Source organism: Coloeus monedula (assembly GCF_965178545.1).
Source record: "Coloeus monedula genome assembly, chromosome: 36".
Taxonomy (NCBI): domain Eukaryota; kingdom Metazoa; phylum Chordata; class Aves; order Passeriformes; family Corvidae; genus Coloeus; species Coloeus monedula.
The window spans coordinates 1,585,935-1,606,152 of record NC_138816.1 but is presented as its reverse complement, the minus strand read 5'-3'; the positions used below and the strand labels follow the sequence as shown (position 1 = coordinate 1,606,152).

The 20,218-nt window shown below is 52.6% G+C and overlaps 1 protein-coding gene across 3 annotated transcripts in view; it reads right to left on the bottom strand.

Annotated features, from left to right (window-relative positions):
* The window catches only part of EHMT2 (euchromatic histone lysine methyltransferase 2), an 82,476-nt gene that overhangs the window by 9,665 nt on the left and 52,593 nt on the right, over positions 1-20,218 (bottom strand). For 2 of the 3 annotated variants that reach the window (XM_082300064.1, XM_082300066.1), the window contains 5 exons: positions 18,375-18,529; positions 14,113-14,280; positions 8,477-8,621; positions 5,585-5,662; positions 3,030-3,145 (listed from right to left, as the gene is read on the bottom strand). In XM_082300064.1, coding sequence (XP_082156190.1) covers positions 3,030-3,145; positions 5,585-5,662; positions 8,477-8,621; positions 14,113-14,280; positions 18,375-18,529 — 662 coding nt within the window. The remainder of the gene's footprint in view (positions 1-3,029; positions 3,146-5,584; positions 5,663-8,476; positions 8,622-14,112; positions 14,281-18,374; positions 18,530-20,218) is intronic. The other variant, XM_082300065.1, reaches the window with a different exon arrangement.

Sequence of the window (20,218 nt, the reverse complement as noted above, 5' to 3'; positions counted from 1 at the left end):
TTTTTGGGGTTTGAAAATGGGGAGAAAATGGGAATTTTTGGGGGGAAAAATGGGGGGGAAATGGGGATTTTGGGGGTTTCAAAAAGGGGAAAAAATGGGAATTTTTGGGGTTTGAAAATGGGGGGAAATGGGGATTTTGGGGGGAAAAAAGTGGAGGGGAAAATGGGAATTTTAGGGGTTTGAAAATGGGGAGAAAATGGGAATTTTTGGGGTTCAAAAAGGGGAAAAAATGGGAATTTTTGGGGTTCCAAAAAGGGGAAAAAATGGAAATTTTAGTGATCTGAAATGGGGAAAAAATGGGAATTTTGGAGTTCCAAAAAGGGAAAAAAATGGAAATTTTAGCGGTTCCAAATGGGGGAAAAGATGGGAATTTTGGGGGTTCGGAAATGGGGAAAAAATGGGAATTTTGGAGTTCAAAAATGGGGGAAAAATGGGAATTTTTGGAGTTCAAAAAAGAAGAAAAAATGGAAATTTTTTTGAGTTCAAAATGGGGGAAAAGTGGGAATTTTTGGGGGTTGAAAAAGGAGAAAAAATGGGAATTTTAGGGGTTCAAAAATGGGGAAAAAATGGAAATTTTTGGGGTTCCAAAAAGGGGAAAAATGGGAATTTTTGGGGGTTGAAAAAGGAGAAAAAATGGGAATTTTAGGGGTTCCAAATGGGGAAAAAATGGGAATTTTTTGGAGTTCAAAAAAGGGGAAAAAATGGGAATTTTTGGGGTTCCAAAAAGGGGAAAAAATGGAAATTTTAGTGATCCGAAATGGGGAAAAAATGGGAATTTTTGGAGTTCCAAAAAGGAGAAAAAATGGGAATTTTTGGTGTTCCAAAAAGGAGAAAAATGGGAATTTTTTTGAGTTCAAAAATGGGGAAAAAATGGGAATTTTTGGGGTTCCAAAAAGGGGAAAAAATGGAAATTTTAGTGATCCGAAATGGGGAAAAAATGGGAATTTTTGGAGTTCCAAAAAGGAGAAAAAATGGGAATTTTTGGTGTTCCAAAAAGGAGAAAAATGGGAATTTTGGAGTTCAAAAATGGGGGAAAATGGGAATTTTAGTGATCCGAAATGGGGAAAAAATGGGAATTTTGGAGTTCCAAAAAGGGGAAAAAATGGAAATTTTAGTGATCCGAAATGGGGAAAAAATGGGAATTTTGGAGTTCCAAAAAAGGAGAAAAAATGGGAATTTTTGGGGTTCGAAATGGGGAAAAAATGGGAATTTTTGGAGTTCCAAAAAGGGAAAAAAATGGAAATTTTAGCGGTTCCAAATGGGGGAAAAGATGGGAATTTTGGGGGTTCGGAAATGGGGAAAAAATGGGAATTTTGGAGTTCAAAAATGGAGGAAAAATGGGAATTTTTGGAGTTCGAAAAAGAAGAAAAAATGGAAATTTTTTTGAGTTCAAAATGGGGGAAAAGTGGGAATTTTTGGGGGTTGAAAAAGGAGAAAAAACGGGAATTTTAAGGGTTCAAAAAAGGGGAAAAAATGGAAATTTTTGGGGTTCCAAAAAGGGGAGAAATGGGAATTTTTGGGGGTCGAAAAAGGAGAAAAAATGGGAATTTTAGGGGTTCCAAATGGGGAAAAAATGGGAATTTTTTGGAGTTCAAAAAAGGGGAAAAATTGGGAATTTTTGGGGTTCGATAATGGGGAAAAAATGGGAATTTTTGGTGTTCCAAAAAGGAGAAAATTGGGAATTTTTTTGAGTTCAAAAATGGGGAAAAAATGGGAATTTTAGGGGTTCCAAAAAGGAGAAAAATGGGAATTTTTTTGAGTTCAAAAATGGGGAAAAAATGGGAATTTTTGGGGTTCCAAAAAGGGGAAAAAATGGAAATTTTAGTGATCCGAAATGGGGAAAAAATGGGAATTTTTGGAGTTCCAAAAAGGAGAAAAAATGGGAATTTTTGGTGTTCCAAAAAGGAGAAAAATGGGAATTTTGGAGTTCAAAAATGGGGGAAAATGGGAATTTTAGTGATCCGAAATGGGGAAAAAATGGGAATTTTGGAGTTCCAAAAAGGGGAAAAAATGGAAATTTTAGTGATCCGAAATGGGGAAAAAATGGGAATTTTGGAGTTCCAAAAAGGGGAAAAAATGGAAATTTTAGTGATCCGAAATGGGGAAAAAATGGGAATTTTGGAGTTCCAAAAAAGGAGAAAAAATGGGAATTTTTGGGGTTCGAAATGGGGAAAAAATGGGAATTTTTGGAGTTCCAAAAAGGGAAAAAAATGGAAATTTTAGCGGTTCCAAATGGGGGAAAAGATGGGAATTTTGGGGGTTCGGAAATGGGGAAAAAATGGGAATTTTGGAGTTCAAAAATGGAGGAAAAATGGGAATTTTTGGAGTTCGAAAAAGAAGAAAAAATGGAAATTTTTTTGAGTTCAAAATGGGGGAAAAGTGGGAATTTTTGGGGGTTGAAAAAGGAGAAAAAATGGGAATTTTAGGGGTTCAAAAAAGGGGAAAAAATGGAAATTTTTGGGGTTCCAAAAAGGGGAGAAATGGGAATTTTTGGGGTTCGATAATGGGGAAAAAATGGGAATTTTTGGTGTTCCAAAAAGGAGAAAATTGGGAATTTTTTTGAGTTCAAAAATGGGGGAAAAATGGGAATTTTAGGGGTTCCAAAAAGGAGAAAATTGGGAATTTTTTTGAGTTCAAAAATGGGGGAAAAATGGGAATTTTTGGGGTTCCAAAAAGGGGAAAAAATGGAAATTTTAGTGATCCGAAATGGGGAAAAAATGGGAATTTTTGGAGTTCCAAAAAGGAGAAAAAATGGGAATTTTTGGTGTTCCAAAAAGGAGAAAAATGGGAATTTTGGAGTTCAAAAATGGGGAAAAAATGGGAATTTTTGGGGTTCCAAAAAGGGGAAAAAATGGGAATTTTAGTGATCCGAAATGGGGAAAAAATGGGAATTTTTGGTTTTCCAAAAAGGGAAAAAAATGGAAATTTTAGCGGTTCCAAATGGGGGAAAAGATGGGAATTTTGGGGGGTTCGGAAATGGGGAAGAACTGGGGATTTTGGGGGCGTTTGTGAGGTTTTTGGGGCCGCACTTGATGCCGCTCTGCACCACGCGGTTCTTGCAGCTCCTCCAGCAGGTGCAGGCCTGGTTGCACTCGAAAATCAGGGGAGGCTCAATTTTGTTGAATTCCTGCAGCAGCCGCCCGTCCTGGGGTGGGGGAGAAGGATGTGGGGAGGGGCTCGTGAAAAACCCCAAAATCACCCCAAAAACACCGCCAGGACCACCCCAAAAATCCCCCAAAACAGCCCCAAAACCACCCCCAAAAACATCCCAAGAACAGCCCCAAAACCACTTCCAAAAACGCCCCCAAAACACCCCAAAAATCCCCCAAAACAGCCCCAAAAGCAGCCGAAAATCCCCTCCAAAAATGCCCCCGAAAACAGCCACAAAAAGCATCCCAAACCACCCCAAAAATGTCCTAAAAACATCCTAAAAACATCCTAAAAACAGCCCCAAAACCACCTCAAAACTACCCCCAAAAACATCCTAAAAACAGCCCCAAAAACATCCTAAAAACGTCCTAAAAACAGCCCCCAAACCACCTCAAAACTACCCCCAAAAACATCCTAAAAGCACCCCAAAAAACATCCCAAAAACATCCTAAAAACAGCCCCAAAAGACTCCCTAAAACACCCCAAAACCACTTCCAAAAACGCCCCCAAAACACCCCAAAAACACCCCAAAACCATCCCCAAAATACCCTCAAAACCACAACCCAAATGCCCCCAAAACTACCCCAAAAAAACCCCAAAACCACTCCCAGAAATACCCCAAAAATCCCCCAAAACAGCCCCAAAACCAGCCCAACCCACCCCAAAAGCCCCCAAACCACCCCAAAATCATCCCCAAACGCCCCAAAACCCCCCAAAATCATCCCCAAATGCCCCAAAACCACCCCAAAAATGCCCCAAACCCCCCAAACCACCCCAAAATCATCCCCAAACCCCCCAAAACCACCCCAAAATCATCCCCAAACGCCCCAAAACCCCCCCAAAATCATCCCCAAACCCCCCAAAACTCCCCCAAAATCATCCCCAAACCCCCCAAAAATCCCCCAAAATCATCCCCAAACGCCCCAAAACCACCCCAAAATCATCCCCAAATGCCCCAAAACCACCCCAAAAATGCCCCCAAACGCCCCAAAACCACCCCAAAATCATCCCCAAACGCCCCAAAACCACCCCAAAATCATCCCCAAACGCCCCAAAACCACCCCAAAATCATCCCCAAACGCCCCAAAACCACCCCAAAATCATCCCCAAACCCCCCCAAAAATCATCCCCAAATGCCCAAAACCACCCCAAAATCATCCCCAAACGCCCCAAAACCACCCCAAAATCATCCCCAAATGCCCCAAAACCACCCCAAAAATGCCCCCAAACGCCCCAAAACCACCCCAAAATCATCCCCAAACGCCCCAAAACCCCCCCAAAATCATCCCCAAACGCCCCAAAACCCCCCCAAAATCATCCCCAAACGCCCCAAAACCACCCCAAAAATGCCCCAAACCCCCCAAAACCACCCCAAAATCATCCCCAAACCCCCCAAAACCCCCCCAAAATCATCCCCAAACGCCCCAAAACTCCCCCAAAATCATCCCCAAACCCCCCAAAACCACCCCAAAATCATCCCCAAACGCCCCAAAACCACCCCAAAATCATCCCCAAATGCCCCAAAACCACCCCAAAATCATCCCCAAATGCCCCAAAACCACCCCAAAATCATCCCCAAACGCCCCAAAACCCCCCCAAAATCATCCCCAAACGCCCCAAAACCCCCCAAAATCATCCCCAAATGCCCCAAACCACCCCAAAATCATCCCCAAACGCCCCAAAACCACCCCAAAAATGCCCCAAACGCCCCCAAACCCCCCCAAAATCATCCCCAAACGCCCCAAAACCACCCCAAAATCATCCCCAAATGCCCCAAAACCACCCCAAAAATGCCCCCAAACCCCCCAAAACTCCCCCAAAATCATCCCCAAACCCCCCAGGGGGGCTCAAAGATTTTGGGTTTTTTGGGGTGGTCCCGGGGGGGTTTTTTGGGGTGGTTTTGGGGGAAATTTTTGGGGTTGTTTTGGGATATTTTGGGAGTGGTTTGGGGATGATTTTGGGGTGGTCCCGGGGGGGTTTTTTTGGGGTGGTTTTGGGGTATTTTGGGAGTTGATTTTGGGGTGGTTTTGGGGTATTTTGGGAGTGGTTTGGGGATGATTTTGGGGTGGTTTTGGGGTGTATTTGGGGCATTTTTGGGGTCCCGGGGGAGGGTTTTGGGGTGGTCCCGGGGGGTTTTTTTGGGAGTTGATTTTGGGGTGGTTTTGGGATATTTCGGGAGTGGTTTGGGGATGATTTTGGGGTGGTCCCGGGGGGGTTTTTTTGGGGTGGTTTTGGGGTATTTTGGGAGTGGTTTGGGGATGATTTTGGGGTGGTTTTGGGGTGTATTTGGGGCATTTTTGGGGTGGTCCCGGGGGGGTTTTTTGGGGTGGTTTTGGGGGATATTTTTGGGGTTGTTTCGGGATATTTTGGGAGTGGTTTGGGGATGATTTTGGGGTGGTCCCGGGGGGGTTTTTTGGGGTGTCCCCCCCCTCACCTTGTCGTACCAGCAGCGGATGCTGAGCTGCCCGCACAGGCAGTTGGACGAGGAGCAATCGTCCTGGCAGGTGCAGTGCTGGGGAAGGGGCAGCGCACGCCGGGAACGCTTCCCAAAGTGCACCCCGAAAACGGCCCCAAAACGCCCCGAAAATGCCCCAGAAATCCCCACCAAAATCCCCCAGAACAGCCCCGAAATCCCCTGAAACAGCCCTGAAATCCCCGCCAAAAGTGCCCCGGAACAGCCCCAAAACCACCCCGAAATCCCCGCCAAAAATGGCCCAAAACAGCCCCAAAACCACCCCGAAATCCCCTGAAACAGCCCTGAAATCCCCGCCAAAAATGCCCCAAAAATGCCCCAAAACCACCCCAAAACCAGCCCCAAAACCACCCCAAAAACAGCCCCAAAAACACCCCCAAAATCCCCGCCAAAATCCCCTGAAACAGCCCCGAAATCCCTGCCAAAAATGCCCCAAAACAGCCCCAAAATCCCCGCCAAAAATGCCCCAAAACAGCCCCAAAACCACCCCCAAAATCCCCGCCAAAATCCCCTGAAACAGCCCCGAAACAGCCCCAAAATCCCCTGAAACAGCCCTGAAATCCCCGCCAAAAATGCCCCAAAATGCCCAGAAATCCCCGCCAAAATCCCCCGGAACAGCCCCAAAATCCCCGCCAAAAATGCCCCAAAACAGCCCCAAAATCCCCACCAAAAATCTCCCTGAACAGCCCCGAAACCACCCCAAAAACCACCCCAAATTCCCCCAAATTCTCCCCAGTTTCCCCCAAATTCCAGCCAGTTCCCCCCAAAATCCCCCCGGGATCCCCCAAAATCCCCCCAGGACCCCCCAAAAAGCCCCAAATTCCACCCAGAACCCCCCAAACCGCCCCAAATTCCCCCCAAATTTCCCCGAAATTCCCCCAAAATCTCCCAGGGACCCCCAAATTACTCCCTGCAATGCCCCAAAATCCCCCTGGGACCCCCCAAATCCCCCCAGGACCCCCCAAATTCCCCCAAAATCCCCCCAGGACCCCCCAAAATCCCCCCAAATCCCCCCAGGACCCCCCAAATCCCCCCAAAATCCCCCGGGACCCCCCAAATTCCCCCCAAATCCCCCCAGGACCCCCCAAATTCCCCCAAAATCCCCCCAGGACCCCCCAAATTTCACCCAGGACCCCCCAAATTCCCCCAAAATCCCCCTAAAATCCCCCAAAATCCCCCCGGGACCCCCCAAATTCCCCCAAAATCCCCCCAGGACCCCCCAAAATCCCCCGGGACCCCCCAAATTTCACCCAGGACCCCCCAAAATCCCCCCAGGACCCCCCAAATTTCACCCAGGACCCCCCAAATTCCCCCAAAATCCCCCCAGGACCCCCCAAAATCCCCCAAAATCCCCCCGGGACCCCCCAAATTCCCCCAAAATCCCCCCAGGACCCCCCAAATTCCCCCCAGGACCCCCCAAATTTCACCCAGGACCCCCCAAAATCCCCCCAGGACCCCCCAAATCCCCCCAAAATCCCCCCAAAATCCCCCAAAATCCCCCCAGGACCCCCCAAATTCCCCCCAAATCCCCCCAGGACCCCCCAAATTCCCCCAAAATCCCCCCAGGACCCCCCAAATTTCACCCAGGACCCCCCAAATTCCCCCAAAATCCCCCCAGGACCCCCCAAAATCCCCCAAAATCCCCCCGGGACCCCCCAAATTCCCCCAAAATCCCCCCAGGACCCCCCAAATTCCCCCCAGGACCCCCCAAATTTCACCCAGGACCCCCCAAATTCCCCCAAAATCCCCCCAGGACCCCCCAAAATCCCCCTGGGATCCCCCAAATTTCACCCAGGATCCCCCAAATTCCCCCAAAATCCCCCCAGGACCCCCCAAATTCCCCCAAAATCCCCCCAGGACCCCCCAAATTTCACCCAGGACCCCCCAAATTCCCCCAAAATCCCCCTAAAATCCCCCAAAATCCCCCCGGGACCCCCCAAATTCCCCCAAAATCCCCCCAGGACCCCCCAAATTCCCCCCAGGACCCCCCAAATTTCACCCAGGACCCCCCAAATTCCCCCAAAATCCCCCCAGGACCCCCCAAAATCCCCCTGGGATCCCCCAAATTTCACCCAGGATCCCCCAAATTCCCCCAAAATCCCCCCAGGACCCCCCAAATTCCCCCAAAATCCCCCCAGGACCCCCCAAATTTCACCCAGGACCCCCCAAATTCCCCCAAAATCCCCCTAAAATCCCCCAAAATCCCCCCGGGACCCCCCAAATTCCCCCAAAATCCCCCCAGGACCCCCCAAAATCCCCCGGGACCCCCCAAATTTCACCCAGGACCCCCCAAAATCCCCCCAGGACCCCCCAAATTTCACCCAGGACCCCCCAAATTCCCCCAAAATCCCCCCAGGACCCCCCAAAATCCCCCAAAATCCCCCCGGGACCCCCCAAATTCCCCCAAAATCCCCCCAGGACCCCCCAAATTCCCCCCAGGACCCCCCAAATTTCACCCAGGACCCCCCAAAATCCCCCCAGGACCCCCCAAATCCCCCCAAAATCCCCCCAAAATCCCCCAAAATCCCCCCAGGACCCCCCAAATTCCCCCCAAATCCCCCCAGGACCCCCCAAATTCCCCCAAAATCCCCCCAGGACCCCCCAAATTTCACCCAGGACCCCCCAAATTCCCCCAAAATCCCCCTAAAATCCCCCAAAATCCCCCCGGGACCCCCCAAATTCCCCCAAAATCCCCCCAGGACCCCCCAAAATCCCCCTGGGACCCCCCAAATTTCACCCAGGACCCACCAAATTTCACCCAGGACCCCCCAAATTCCCCCCGGGACCCCCCAAATTTCACCCAGGACCCCCCAAATTCCCCCAAAATCCCCCGGGACCCCCCCGGTGCCGCACCTGCAGGTGGGTGATGTTGTGGTCGATGTTCATGGTGGAGGTCTCGCAGTTCTCGGCGATGTATTTGTAATCCTGCGGGCACGGCTCCTCGTCCACGCCGTTCACGCACGGGATGGGCACGTTCTCGTGGCCCCTGGCCACGTCCCTGCGGGCCACGGCGGCTGGGACCCCCGGGACCACCCCAAACCCACCCGGGACCACCCCAAATCCACCTGGGATAGCCCAAAATAGCACCAAATAGCCCCAAATCCAGCCAGGATAGCCCCAAATCCACCCAAAATAGCCCCAAACCCAGCCGGGATAGCCCAAAATAGCCCAAAATAGCCCAAATCCACCCGGGAGAGCCCAAAATAGCCCCAAATCCAGCCCCAAATAGCCCAAAATAGCCCCAAATAGCCAAAAATAGCCCCAAAATAGCCCCAAATAGCCCCAAATAGCCCCAAATCCAACCAGGATAGCCCAAAATAGCCCCAAATCCACCCGGGACCACCCCAAATCCACCTGGGATAGCCCAAAATAGCCCCAAATAGCCCCAAATAGCCCAAAATAGCCCCAAATCCAGCGGGGACCACCCCAAATCCAGCCCCAAATAGCCCAAAATAGCCCCAAATCCAGCGGGGACCACCCCAAATCCAGCCCCAAATAGCCCAAAATAGCCCCAAATAGCCCAAAATAGCCCCAAATCCAGCCGGGATTGCCCCTAATCACACCCGGGATGGGCACGTTCTCGTGGCCCCTGGCCACGTCCCTGCGGGCCACGGTGGCTGGGACCCCCGGGACCACCCCAAACCCACCCGGGACCACCCCAAACCCAACCGGGACCACCCCAAATCCAACCGGGATAGCCCAAAATAGCCCCAAATCCAGCCAGGATAGCCCCAAATCCACCTGAAATAGCCCCAAATCCAGCCAGGATAGCCCCAAATCCACCTGAAATAGCCCCAAATCCAGCCGGGATAGCCCAAAATAGCCCAAAATAGCCCAAATCCACCCGGGAGAGCCCAAAATAGCCCCAAATCCAGCCCCAAATAGCCCAAAATAGCCCCAAATAGCCCAAAATAGCCCCAAAATAGCCCCAAATAGCCCCAAATCCAACCAGGATAGCCCAAAATAGCCCCAAATCCACCCGGGACCACCCCAAATCCACCTGGGATAGCCCAAAATAGCCCCAAATAGCCCCAAATAGCCCAAAATAGCCCCAAATCCAGCGGGGACCACCCCAAATCCAGCCCCAAATAGCCCAAAATAGCCCCAAATCCAGCGGGGACCACCCCAAATCCAGCCCCAAATAGCCCAAAATAGCCCCAAATAGCCCAAAATTGCCCCAAATCCAGCCGGGATTGCCCCGAATCACACCCGGGATGGGCACGTTCTCGTGGCCCCTGGCCACGTCCCTGCGGGCCACGGCGGCTGGGACCCCCGGGACCACCCCAAACCCACCCGGGACCACCCCAAATCCAACCGGGATCACCCCAAATCCAGCCAGGATAGCCCAAAATAGCCCAAAATAGCCCCAAATCCAGCCCCAAATAGCCCAAAATAGCCCCAAATAGCCCAAAATAGCCCCAAAATAGCCCCAAATAGCCCCAAATCCAACCAGGATAGCCCAAAATAGCCCCAAATCCACCCGGGACCACCCCAAATCCACCTGGGATAGCCCAAAATAGCCCCAAATAGCCCCAAATAGCCCAAAATAGCCCCAAATCCAGCGGGGACCACCCCAAATCCAGCCCCAAATAGCCCAAAATAGCCCCAAATCCAGCGGGGACCACCCCAAATCCAGCCCCAAATAGCCCAAAATAGCCCCAAATAGCCCAAAATTGCCCCAAATCCAGCCGGGATTGCCCCGAATCACACCCGGGATGGGCACGTTCTCGTGGCCCCTGGCCACGTCCCTGCGGGCCACGGTGGCTGGGACCCCCGGGACCACCCCAAACCCACCCGGGACCACCCCAAATCCAACCGGGATCACCCCAAATCCACCTGGGATAGCCCAAAATAGCACCAAATAGCCCCAAATCCAGCCAGGATAGCCCCAAATCCACCTGAAATAGCCCCAAATCCACCCGGGAGAGCCCAAAATAGCCCCAAATCCAGCCGGGATAGCCCAAAACAGCCCAAAATAGCCCAAATCCACCCGGGAGAGCCCAAAATAGCCCCAAATCCAGCCCCAGATAGCCCAAAATAGCCCCAAAATAGCCCCAAATAGCCCAAAATAGCCCAAAATAGCCCCAAATCCAGCCAGGATAGCCCAAAATAGCCCAAAATAGCCCCAAATCCAGCCGGGATAGCCCAAAACAGCCCCAAATTCAGCCGGGATAGCCCCAAAATAGCCCCAAAATAGCCCCAAATCCAGCCCCAAATAGCCCAAAATAGCCCCAAATCCACCTGGGATAGCCCCAAAATAGCCCCAAATCTACCTGGGAGAGCCCAAAAGAGTCCAAAATAGCCCCAAATCCAGCCGAAATAGCCCCAAATCCACCCGGGATAGCCCAAAATAGCCCCAAATCCACCCGGGAGAGCCCAAAATAGCCCAAAATAGCCCCAAATCCACCCGGGAGAGCCCAAAATAGCCCAAAATAGCCCCAAATTCAGCCGGGAGAGCCCAAAATAGCCCCAAATTCAGCCGGGATAGCCCCAGATAGCCCCAAATCCAGCCCCAAAATAGCCCCAAATCCACCCGGGATAGCCCCAAAATAGCCCAAAATAGCCCCAAATCCACCCGGGAGAGCCCCAAAATAGCCCAAAATAGCCCCAAATCTACCTGGGAGAGCCCAAAATAGCCCCAAAATAGCCCCAAATCCAGCCGAAATAGCCCCAGATCCACCCGGGATAGCCCAAAATAGCCCAAAATTGCCCCAAATTCAGCCGGGAGAGCCCAAAATAGCCCAAAATAGCCCAAAATCCACCTGGGATAGCCCAAAATAGCCCAAAATAGCCCCAAATTCAGCCGGGAGAGCCCAAAATAGCCCAAAATAGCCCCAAATCCACCCGGGAGAGCCCAAAATAGCCCAAAATAGCCCCAAATCCCCCCAGAACACCCCAAAATAGCCCCAAATGCACCCGAAATAGCCCCAAATCCACCCCAAAACCCCAAACCCCTCCCGAAGTCCCCCAAAGGCCCCTCAAAACTCAACCGAACCCCCCCCAAAAAACCCCAAAAAGCTTCAAAAACCCTAAAAAAGCCCCAAAAAAGCCCAAAAAAAGCTTCAAAAACCCAAAAAAATCCCAGAAAAGCCCAAAAAAAGCTCCAAAAAAGCCCCAAAATCCACCCCCACCCCCACCTGGGTCCTCCCCGCAGCCCCCAGCCTCAATTTGTGACCCCAAATCCCCCAAAAACTGCCCCAAATTCCCCCGAAAAAACCCCAAAAAATCAAAATAAAATTTAAAAAAAATCGTAAAAATTCCCCAAAAATTCCAAAAAAATAAAAAAAAAATCCAAAAAAATCCCCCAAATCCCTAAATCCACCCCAAATGTCCCCCACCCCCACCTGGGTCCTCCCCGCAGCCCCCAGCCTCAATTTGTGACCCCAAATCCCCCGAAAACTGCCCCAAATTCCCCCGAAAAAACCCCAAAAAATCAAAATAAAATTTAAAAAAAATCGTAAAAATTCCCCAAAAATTCCAAAAAAATTAAATTCCAAAAAAATCCCCAAAATCCCTAAATCCACCCCAAATCTCCCCCAGCCTATCTGGGTCCTCCCCACAGCCCCCAGCCTCAATTTGTGACCCCAAATCCCCTGAAAACTGCCCCAAATTCCCCCGAAAAAAACCCCAAAAAAATTTTTAAAAATCCCCAAAAATCCCAAAAATCCCTAAATTCCCCCAAATGCCGCCCACCCCCACCTGGGTCCTCCCCACAGCCCCCAGCCTCAATTTGTGACCCCAAATCCCCCAAATACTGCCCTAAATTCCCCCAAAAAAACCCCAAAAAATCAAAATAAAATCAAAAAAAATCCAAAAAAATTCCAAAAAAATCCCAAAAAATCCCAAAAAATCCCCAAAAAATCCCCCAAAATCCCCAAACCCCTAAAACACCCCCCAACCCCCCGAAATGCCCCCCAGCCCACCTGCTGACGATGCGCTCGGTGTGCAGGGCCCTCCCCGCAGCCCCCAGCCTCAATTTGTGACCCCAAATCCCCTGAAAACTGCCCCAAATTCCCCCGAAAAAAACTCCAAAAAAATTTTAAAAAATCCCAAAAAATCCCAAAAATCCCTAAATTCCCCCAAATGCCGCCCACCCCCACCTGGGTCCTCCCCGCAGCCCCCAGCCTCAATTTGTGACCCCAAATCCCCCAAAAACTGCCCCAAATTCCCCCGAAAAAACCCCAAAAAATCAAAATAAAATAAAAAAAAAATCCTAAAAAATCCCAAAAAATCCCAAAAATCCCCAAAAAATCCCCAAAATCCCAAATCACCCCCAGTCCCCCACCTGGGTCCTCCCCACAGCCCCCAGCCTCAATTTGTGACCCCAAATCCCCCGAAAACCACCCCAAATTCCCCCGAAAAAACCCCAAAAAATCAAAATAAAATTTTTAAAAAATCCCAAAAAAATCCCAAAAAATCCCAAAAAAATCCCCAAAAATCCCCAAACCCCTAAAACACCCCCAACCCCCCGAAATGCCCCCCAGCCCACCTGCTGACGATGCGCTCGGTGTGCAGGGCCCTCCCCGCAGCCCCCAGCCTCAATTTGTGACCCCAAATCCCCCCAAAACTGCCCCAAATTCCCCCTAAAAAAACTCCAAAAAAATTTTTAAAAATCCCAAAAAATCGTAAAAATCCCTAAATTCCCCCAAATGTCCCCCACCCCCACCTGGGTCCTCCCCACAGCCCCCAGCCTCAATTTGTGACCCCAAATCCCCCGAAAACCGCCCCAAATTCCCCCGAAAAAACCCCAAAAAATCAAAATAAAATCAAAAAAAAATCCCAAAAAATTCCCAAAAAATCCCAAAAAATCCCCAAAAATCCCCCAAAATCCCCAAACCCCTAAAACACCCCCCAACCCCCCGAAATGCCCCCCAGCCCACCTGCTGACGATGCGCTCGGTGTGCAGGGCCCTCCCCGCAGCCCCCAGCCTCAATTTGTGACCCCAAATCCCCCGAAAACTGCCCCAAATTCCCCCGAAAAAACCCCAAAAAAATTTTTAAAAATCCCCAAAAATCCCAAAAATCCCTAAATTCCCCCAAATGCCGCCCAGCCCCACCTGGGTCCTCCCCACAGCCCCCAGCCTCAATTTGTGACCCCAAATCCCCCGAAAACCTCCCCAAATTCCTCCTAAAAACCCCAAAAAATCAAAATAAAATTTTTAAAAAATCGTAAAAATTCCCCAAAAATTCCAAAAAAAAAAAAAAAAAATTCCAAAAAAATCCCCAAAAATCCCTAAATCCACCCCAAATGTCCCCCACCCCCACCTGGGTCCTCCCCGCAGCCCCCAGCCTCAATTTGTGACCCCAAATCCCCCGAAAACCGCCCCAAATTCCCCCTAAAAAACCCCAAAAAATCAAAATAAAATCAAAAAAAAATCCCAAAAAATTCCCAAAAAATCCCAAAAAAATCCCAAAAAATCCCAAAAAAATCCCCAAAAATCCCCAAACCCCTAAAACACCCCCAACCCCCCGAAATGCCCCCCAGCCCACCTGCTGACGATGCGCTCGGTGTGCAGGGCCCTCCCCGCAGCCCCCAGCCTCAATTTGCGGTTCAGCTGCAGGGCCACCCAGACCTCGGAGCGCTCCGGGGTCAGGTCCAGGGGGGAGTCGCCCTCCTTGTTCCGGACATCGGGGTCGGCCCCACGGGACAGGAACAGGCTGGGGAGGGGGCGTGGGGAGGGTCAGGGAGCAGCAGGAGCCTCCCCGAAGCCCCCAGACTCAATTGGGGCACCCAGAGCCAAGCGCGGGGAGGTTCCACGGGTGGCACGTGCAGGAATCGCCTCGAAAATCCAGGCAGGATAAGCTCAAAAGTGCTCAAAATGCAGCGAGGATCCAAAAAATTCCCTCAAAATGCAGCCGGGATCTAAAAAATTCCCTCAAAATGCAGCGAGGATCCAAAAAATTCCCTCAAAATCCACCCAAGAGCTTCAAAATCCACCCAGGATAAGCTCAAAAGTGCTCAAAATGCAGCGAGGATCCAAAAAATTCCCCCAAAATGCAGCGAGGATCCAAAAAATTCCCTCAAAATCCACCCAGGATCCACAAAATGCCCCGAAAATCCACCCAGGATAAGCCCAAACCAGCCCAAAATGCACCCAGGATCCTCAAAATTCCCTCAAAATCCAGCCAGGATCCTCAAAATCCACCCAGGATCCTCAAAGTGCCCCGAAAATCCACCCAGGATAAGCCCAAAAGTGCTCAAAATGCAGCGAGGATCCAAAAAATTCCCTCAAAATGCAGCCAGAATCCAAAAAATTCCCTCAAAATCCACCCAGGATCCACAAAATGCCCCGAAAATCCACCCAGGATAAGCCCAAAAGTGCTCAAAATGCAGCGAGGATCCAAAAAATTCCCTCAAAATGCAGCCAGGATCCAAAAAATTCCCTCAAAATGCAGCGAGGATCCAAAAATTCCCTCAAAATGCAGCCAGGAGCTTCAAAATCCACCCAGGATAAGCTCAAAAGTGCTCAAAATGCAGCGAAGATCCAAAAAATTCCCTCAAAATCCAGCCAGGATCTGCAAAATCCACCCAGGATAAGCCCAAAAGAGCCCAAAATGCAGCGAGGATCCAAAAAATTCCCTCAAAATGCAGGCAGGATCCACAAAATTCCCTCAAAATCCAGCCAGAAACCCCAAAATAGCCCCAAATCCAACCAGGATAAGCCCAAAAGAGCCCAAAATGCAGCCAGGATCCTCAAAATCCACCCAGGATCCTCAAAGTGCCCCGAAAATCCACCCAGGATAAGCCCAAAAGTGCTCAAAATGCAGCCAGAATCCAAAAAATTCCCTCAAAATGCAGCCAGGATCCAAAAATTCCCTCAAAATGCAGCCAGGATCCAAAAAATTCACCCAGGATCCACAAAATTCCCTCAAAATCCACCCAGGAGCTTCAAAATCCACCCAGGATAAGCTCAAAAGTGCTCAAAATGCAGCGAGGATCCAAAAAATTCCCTCAAAATCCACCCAGGATCCAAAAAATTCCCTCAAAATCCACCCAGGATCCAAAAAATTCACCCAGGATCCACAAAATTCCCTCAAAATCCACCCAGGAGCTTCAAAATCCACTCAGGATAAGCTCAAAAGTGCTCAAAATGCAGCGAGGATCCAAAAAATTCCCTCAAAATCCACCCAGGATCTGCAAAATCCACCCAGGATAAGCTCAAAAGTGCTCAAAATGCAGCCAGGATCCAAAAAATTCCCTCAAAATCCACCCAGGATCCAAAAAATTCCCTCAAAATGCAGCCAGGATCCAAAAAATTCCCTCAAAATCCACCCAGGAGCTTCAAAATCCACCCAGGATAAGCCCAAAAGAGCCCAAAATGCACCCAGGATCCAAAAAATTCCCTCAAAATCCAGCCAGGATCCAAAAAATTCCCTCAAAATCCACCCAGGATCCACAAAATGCCCCGAAAATCCACCCAGGATAAGCCCAAACCAGCCCAAAATGCACCCAGGATCCTCAAAATTCCCTCAAAATCCAGCCAGGATCCTCAAAATCCACCCAGGATCCTCAAAGTGCCCCGAAAATCCACCCAGGATAAGCCCAAAAGTGCTCAAAATGCAGCGAGGATCCAAAAAATTCCTTCAAAATCCAGCCAGGATCCAAAAATTCCCTCAAAATGCAGCCAGGAGCTTCAAAATCCACCCAGGATAAGCTCAAAAGTGCTCAAAATGCAGCGAAGATCCAAAAAATTCCCTCAAAATCCAGCCAGGATCCAAAAAATCCACCCAGGATCCTCAAAGTGCCCCGAAAATCCACCCAGGATAAGCCCAAAAGTGCTCAAAATGCAGTGAGGATCCAAAAAATTCCTTCAAAATCCACCCAGGATCCAAAAAATTCCCTCAAAATCCACCCAGGATCTGCAAAGTCCACCCAGGATAAGCCCAAAAGTGCTCAAAATGCAGTGAGGATCCAAAAAATTCCTTCAAAATCCACCCAGGATCCAAAAAATTCCCCCAAAATCCAGGCAGGATCCTCCAAATCCACCCAGGAACCCCAAAATAGCCCCAAATCCAACCAGGATAAGCCCAAAAGAGCCCAAAATGCAGCGAGGATCCTCAAAATCCCCTCAAAATCCACCCAGGATCCGCAAAATCCACCCAGGATCCAAAAAATTCCCTCAAAATCCACCCAGGATCCAAAAAATTCCCCCAAAATCCATCCAGGATCCAAAAAATTCCCCCAAAATCCAGGCACGATCCTCCAAATCCAGCCAGGATGTCCCAAATTCCCCACGAAAATCCAACCAGGAACCCCAAAATCCACCCAAATCCACCCAGAAACCCCCCTGACCCCTGTGTGACCCCTGTGTGACCCCCTGACCTCTCTGTGACCCCTGAGTGACCCCCTGACCCCTGTGTGACCCCTGTGTAACCCCTGTGTAACCCCTGTGTGACCCCTGTGTGACCCCCTGACCCGAGTGACCCCCTGACCTCTCTGTGACCCCTGAGTGACCCTGACCCCGTGTGACCCGAGTGACCCCTGAGTGACCCCGATCCCTGAGGGACCCCCGTGTAACCCCCGTGTGACCCCCTGACCCCTGTGTGACCCCCTGACCTCTCTGTGACCTCTGTGTGACCCCGTGACCCCCTGACCCCTGTGTGACCCCCTGACCTCTCTGTGACCCCTGTGAGACCCCCTTAGACCCCCGTGTGACCCGAGTGACCCCTGCCTGACCCTGTGACCCCTGTGTGACCCCAGCCTGACCCTGTGACCTCTCTGTGACCCCTGTATGACCCCCTGACCCCTCTGTGACCCCGTGACCTCTCTGTGACCCTGAGTGACCCCTGAGTGACCCCGAGTGACCCCGGGTCACCTGACGCAGTCGTGGTAGCTCTCTCTGGCCGCGATGTGCAGCGGGGTGTCCCCTGACCCCTGAGTGACCCTGTGACCTCTCTGTGACCCTGAGTGACCATGAGTGACCCTGAGTGACCCCTGTGTGACCCTGTGTGACCCTGTGACCTCTCTGTGACCCTGAGTGACCCCTGAGTGACCCTGTGTGACCCCTGAGTGACCCCGAGTGACCCTGGGTCACCTGACGCAGTCGTGGTAGCTCTCTCTGGCCGCGATGTGCAGCGGGGTGTCCCCTGACCCCTGTGTGACCCTGTGACCTCTCTGTGACCCTGAGTGACCCCTGAGTGACCCCGAGTGACCCCGGGTCACCTGACGCAGTCGTGGTAGCTCTCTCTGGCCGCGATGTGCAGCGGGGTGTCCCCTGACCCCTGAGTGACCCTGTGACCTCTCTGTGACCCTGTGTGACCCCTGAGTGACCCTGAGTGACCCCGAGTGACCCCGGGTCACCTGACGCAGTCGTGGTAGCTCTCTCTGGCCGCGATGTGCAGCGGGGTGTCCCCTGACCCCTGAGTGACCCTGTGACCTCTCTGTGACCCTGTGACCTCTCTGTGACCCTGTGTGACCCTGAGTGACCCCTGAGTGACCCCGAGTGACCCCGGGTCACCTGACGCAGTCGTGGTAGCTCTCTCTGGCCGCGATGTGCAGCGGGGTGTCCCCTGACCCCTGTGTGACCCCGTGACCCCTGTGTGACCCTGTGACCTCTCTGTGACCCTGAGGGACCCCTGAGTGACCCCGAGTGGCCCCGGGTCACCTGACGCAGTCGTGGTAGCTCTCTCTGGCCGCGATGTGCAGCGGGGTGTCCCCTGACCCCTGTGTGACCCCGTGACCCCTGTGTGACCCTGTGACCTCTCTGTGACCCTGAGGGACCCCTGAGTGACCCCGAGTGGCCCCGGGTCACCTGACGCAGTCGTGGTAGCTCTCTCTGGCCGCGATGTGCAGCGGGGTGTCCCCGTGGAAGTTGACGGCGTGCAGGTCGCACTGCGCGTTCAGCAGCACCTCGGCGATCTCGGCGCTGCCCGTGAACGACGCCCAGTGCAGGCAGATGTTCTCCTCCTGGGGGACGGGACGTGTCCTGGGCCGGCCGCGGAGTGACCAGTGCCCACTGGGCGCCCAGTGACTGACCGGCACCCAGTGGGCACCCAGTGCCTGACCGGCACCCAGTGGGGCACCCACTGAGTGACCGGCACCCACTGGGCACCCACTGACTGACCGGCACCCACTGGGGCACGCACTGACTGACCGGCACCCACTGGGCGCCCAGTGACTGACCAGCACCCAGTGGGCACCCACTGACTGACCGGCACCCACTGGGCACCCAGTGACTGACCGGCACCCACTGGGGCACCCAGTGACTGACCGGCACCCACTGGGCACCCACTGACTGACCGGCACCCACTGGGCACCCAGTGACTGACCGGCACCCACTGGGGCACCCAGTGACTGACCGGCACCCACTGGGCACCCACTGACTGACCGGCACCCACTGGGCACCCAGTGACTGACCGGCACCCACTGGACACCCACTGACTGACCGGCACCCACTGGGCACCCACTGACTGACCAGCACCCACTGGGGCACCCACTGACTGACCGGCACCCAGTGGGCTCCCAGTGACTGACCGGCACCCACTGGGGTACGCACTGACTGACCGGCACCCACTGGGCACCCAGTGACTGACCGGCGCCCACTGGGCACACACTGACTGACCGGCACCCACTGGGGCACCCACTGACTGACCGGCACCCACTGGGCACCCAGTGACTGACCGGCACCCACTGGGGCACACAGTGACTGACCGGCACCCACTGGGCGCCCAGTGACTGACCAGCACCCAGTGGGCACCCACTGACTGACCGGCACCCACTGGGCACCCAGTGACTGACCGGCACCCACTGGGGCACCCAGTGACTGACCGGCACCCACTGGGCACCCACTGACTGACCGGCACCCACTGGGCACCCAGTGACTGACCGGCACCCACTGGGGCACCCAGTGACTGACCGGCACCCACTGGGCACCCACTGACTGACCGGCACCCACTGGGCACCCAGTGACTGACCGGCACCCACTGGACACCCACTGACTGACCGGCACCCACTGGGCACCCACTGACTGACCGGCACCCACTGGGGCACCCACTGACTGACCGGCACCCAGTGGGCTCCCAGTGACTGACCGGCACCCACTGGGCACCCACTGACTGACCGGCACCCACTGGGCACCCACTGACTGACCAGCACCCACTGGGCACACACTGACTGACCGGCACCCACTGGGCACCCAGTGACTGACCGGCACCCACTGGGCACACACTGACTGACCGGCACCCACTGGGGCACCCAGTGACTGACCGGCACCCACTGGGGTACGCACTGACTGACCGGCACCCACTGGGCACCCACTGACTGACCGGCACCCAGTGGGGCACGCACTGACTGACCAGCACCCAGAGGGGTACGCACTGACTGACCGGCACCCACTGGGCACACACTGACTGACCGGCACCCACTGGGCACCCAGTGACTGACCAGCACCCACTGGGCACCCAGTGACTGACCAGCACCCACTGGGGCACCCACTGACTGACCGGCACCCAGTGGGCTCCCAGTGACTGACCGGCACCCACTGGGCACCCACTGACTGACCGGCGCCCACTGGGCACACACTGACTGACCGGCACCCACTGGGGCACCCACTGACTGACCGGCACCCACTGGGCACCCAGTGACTGACCGGCACCC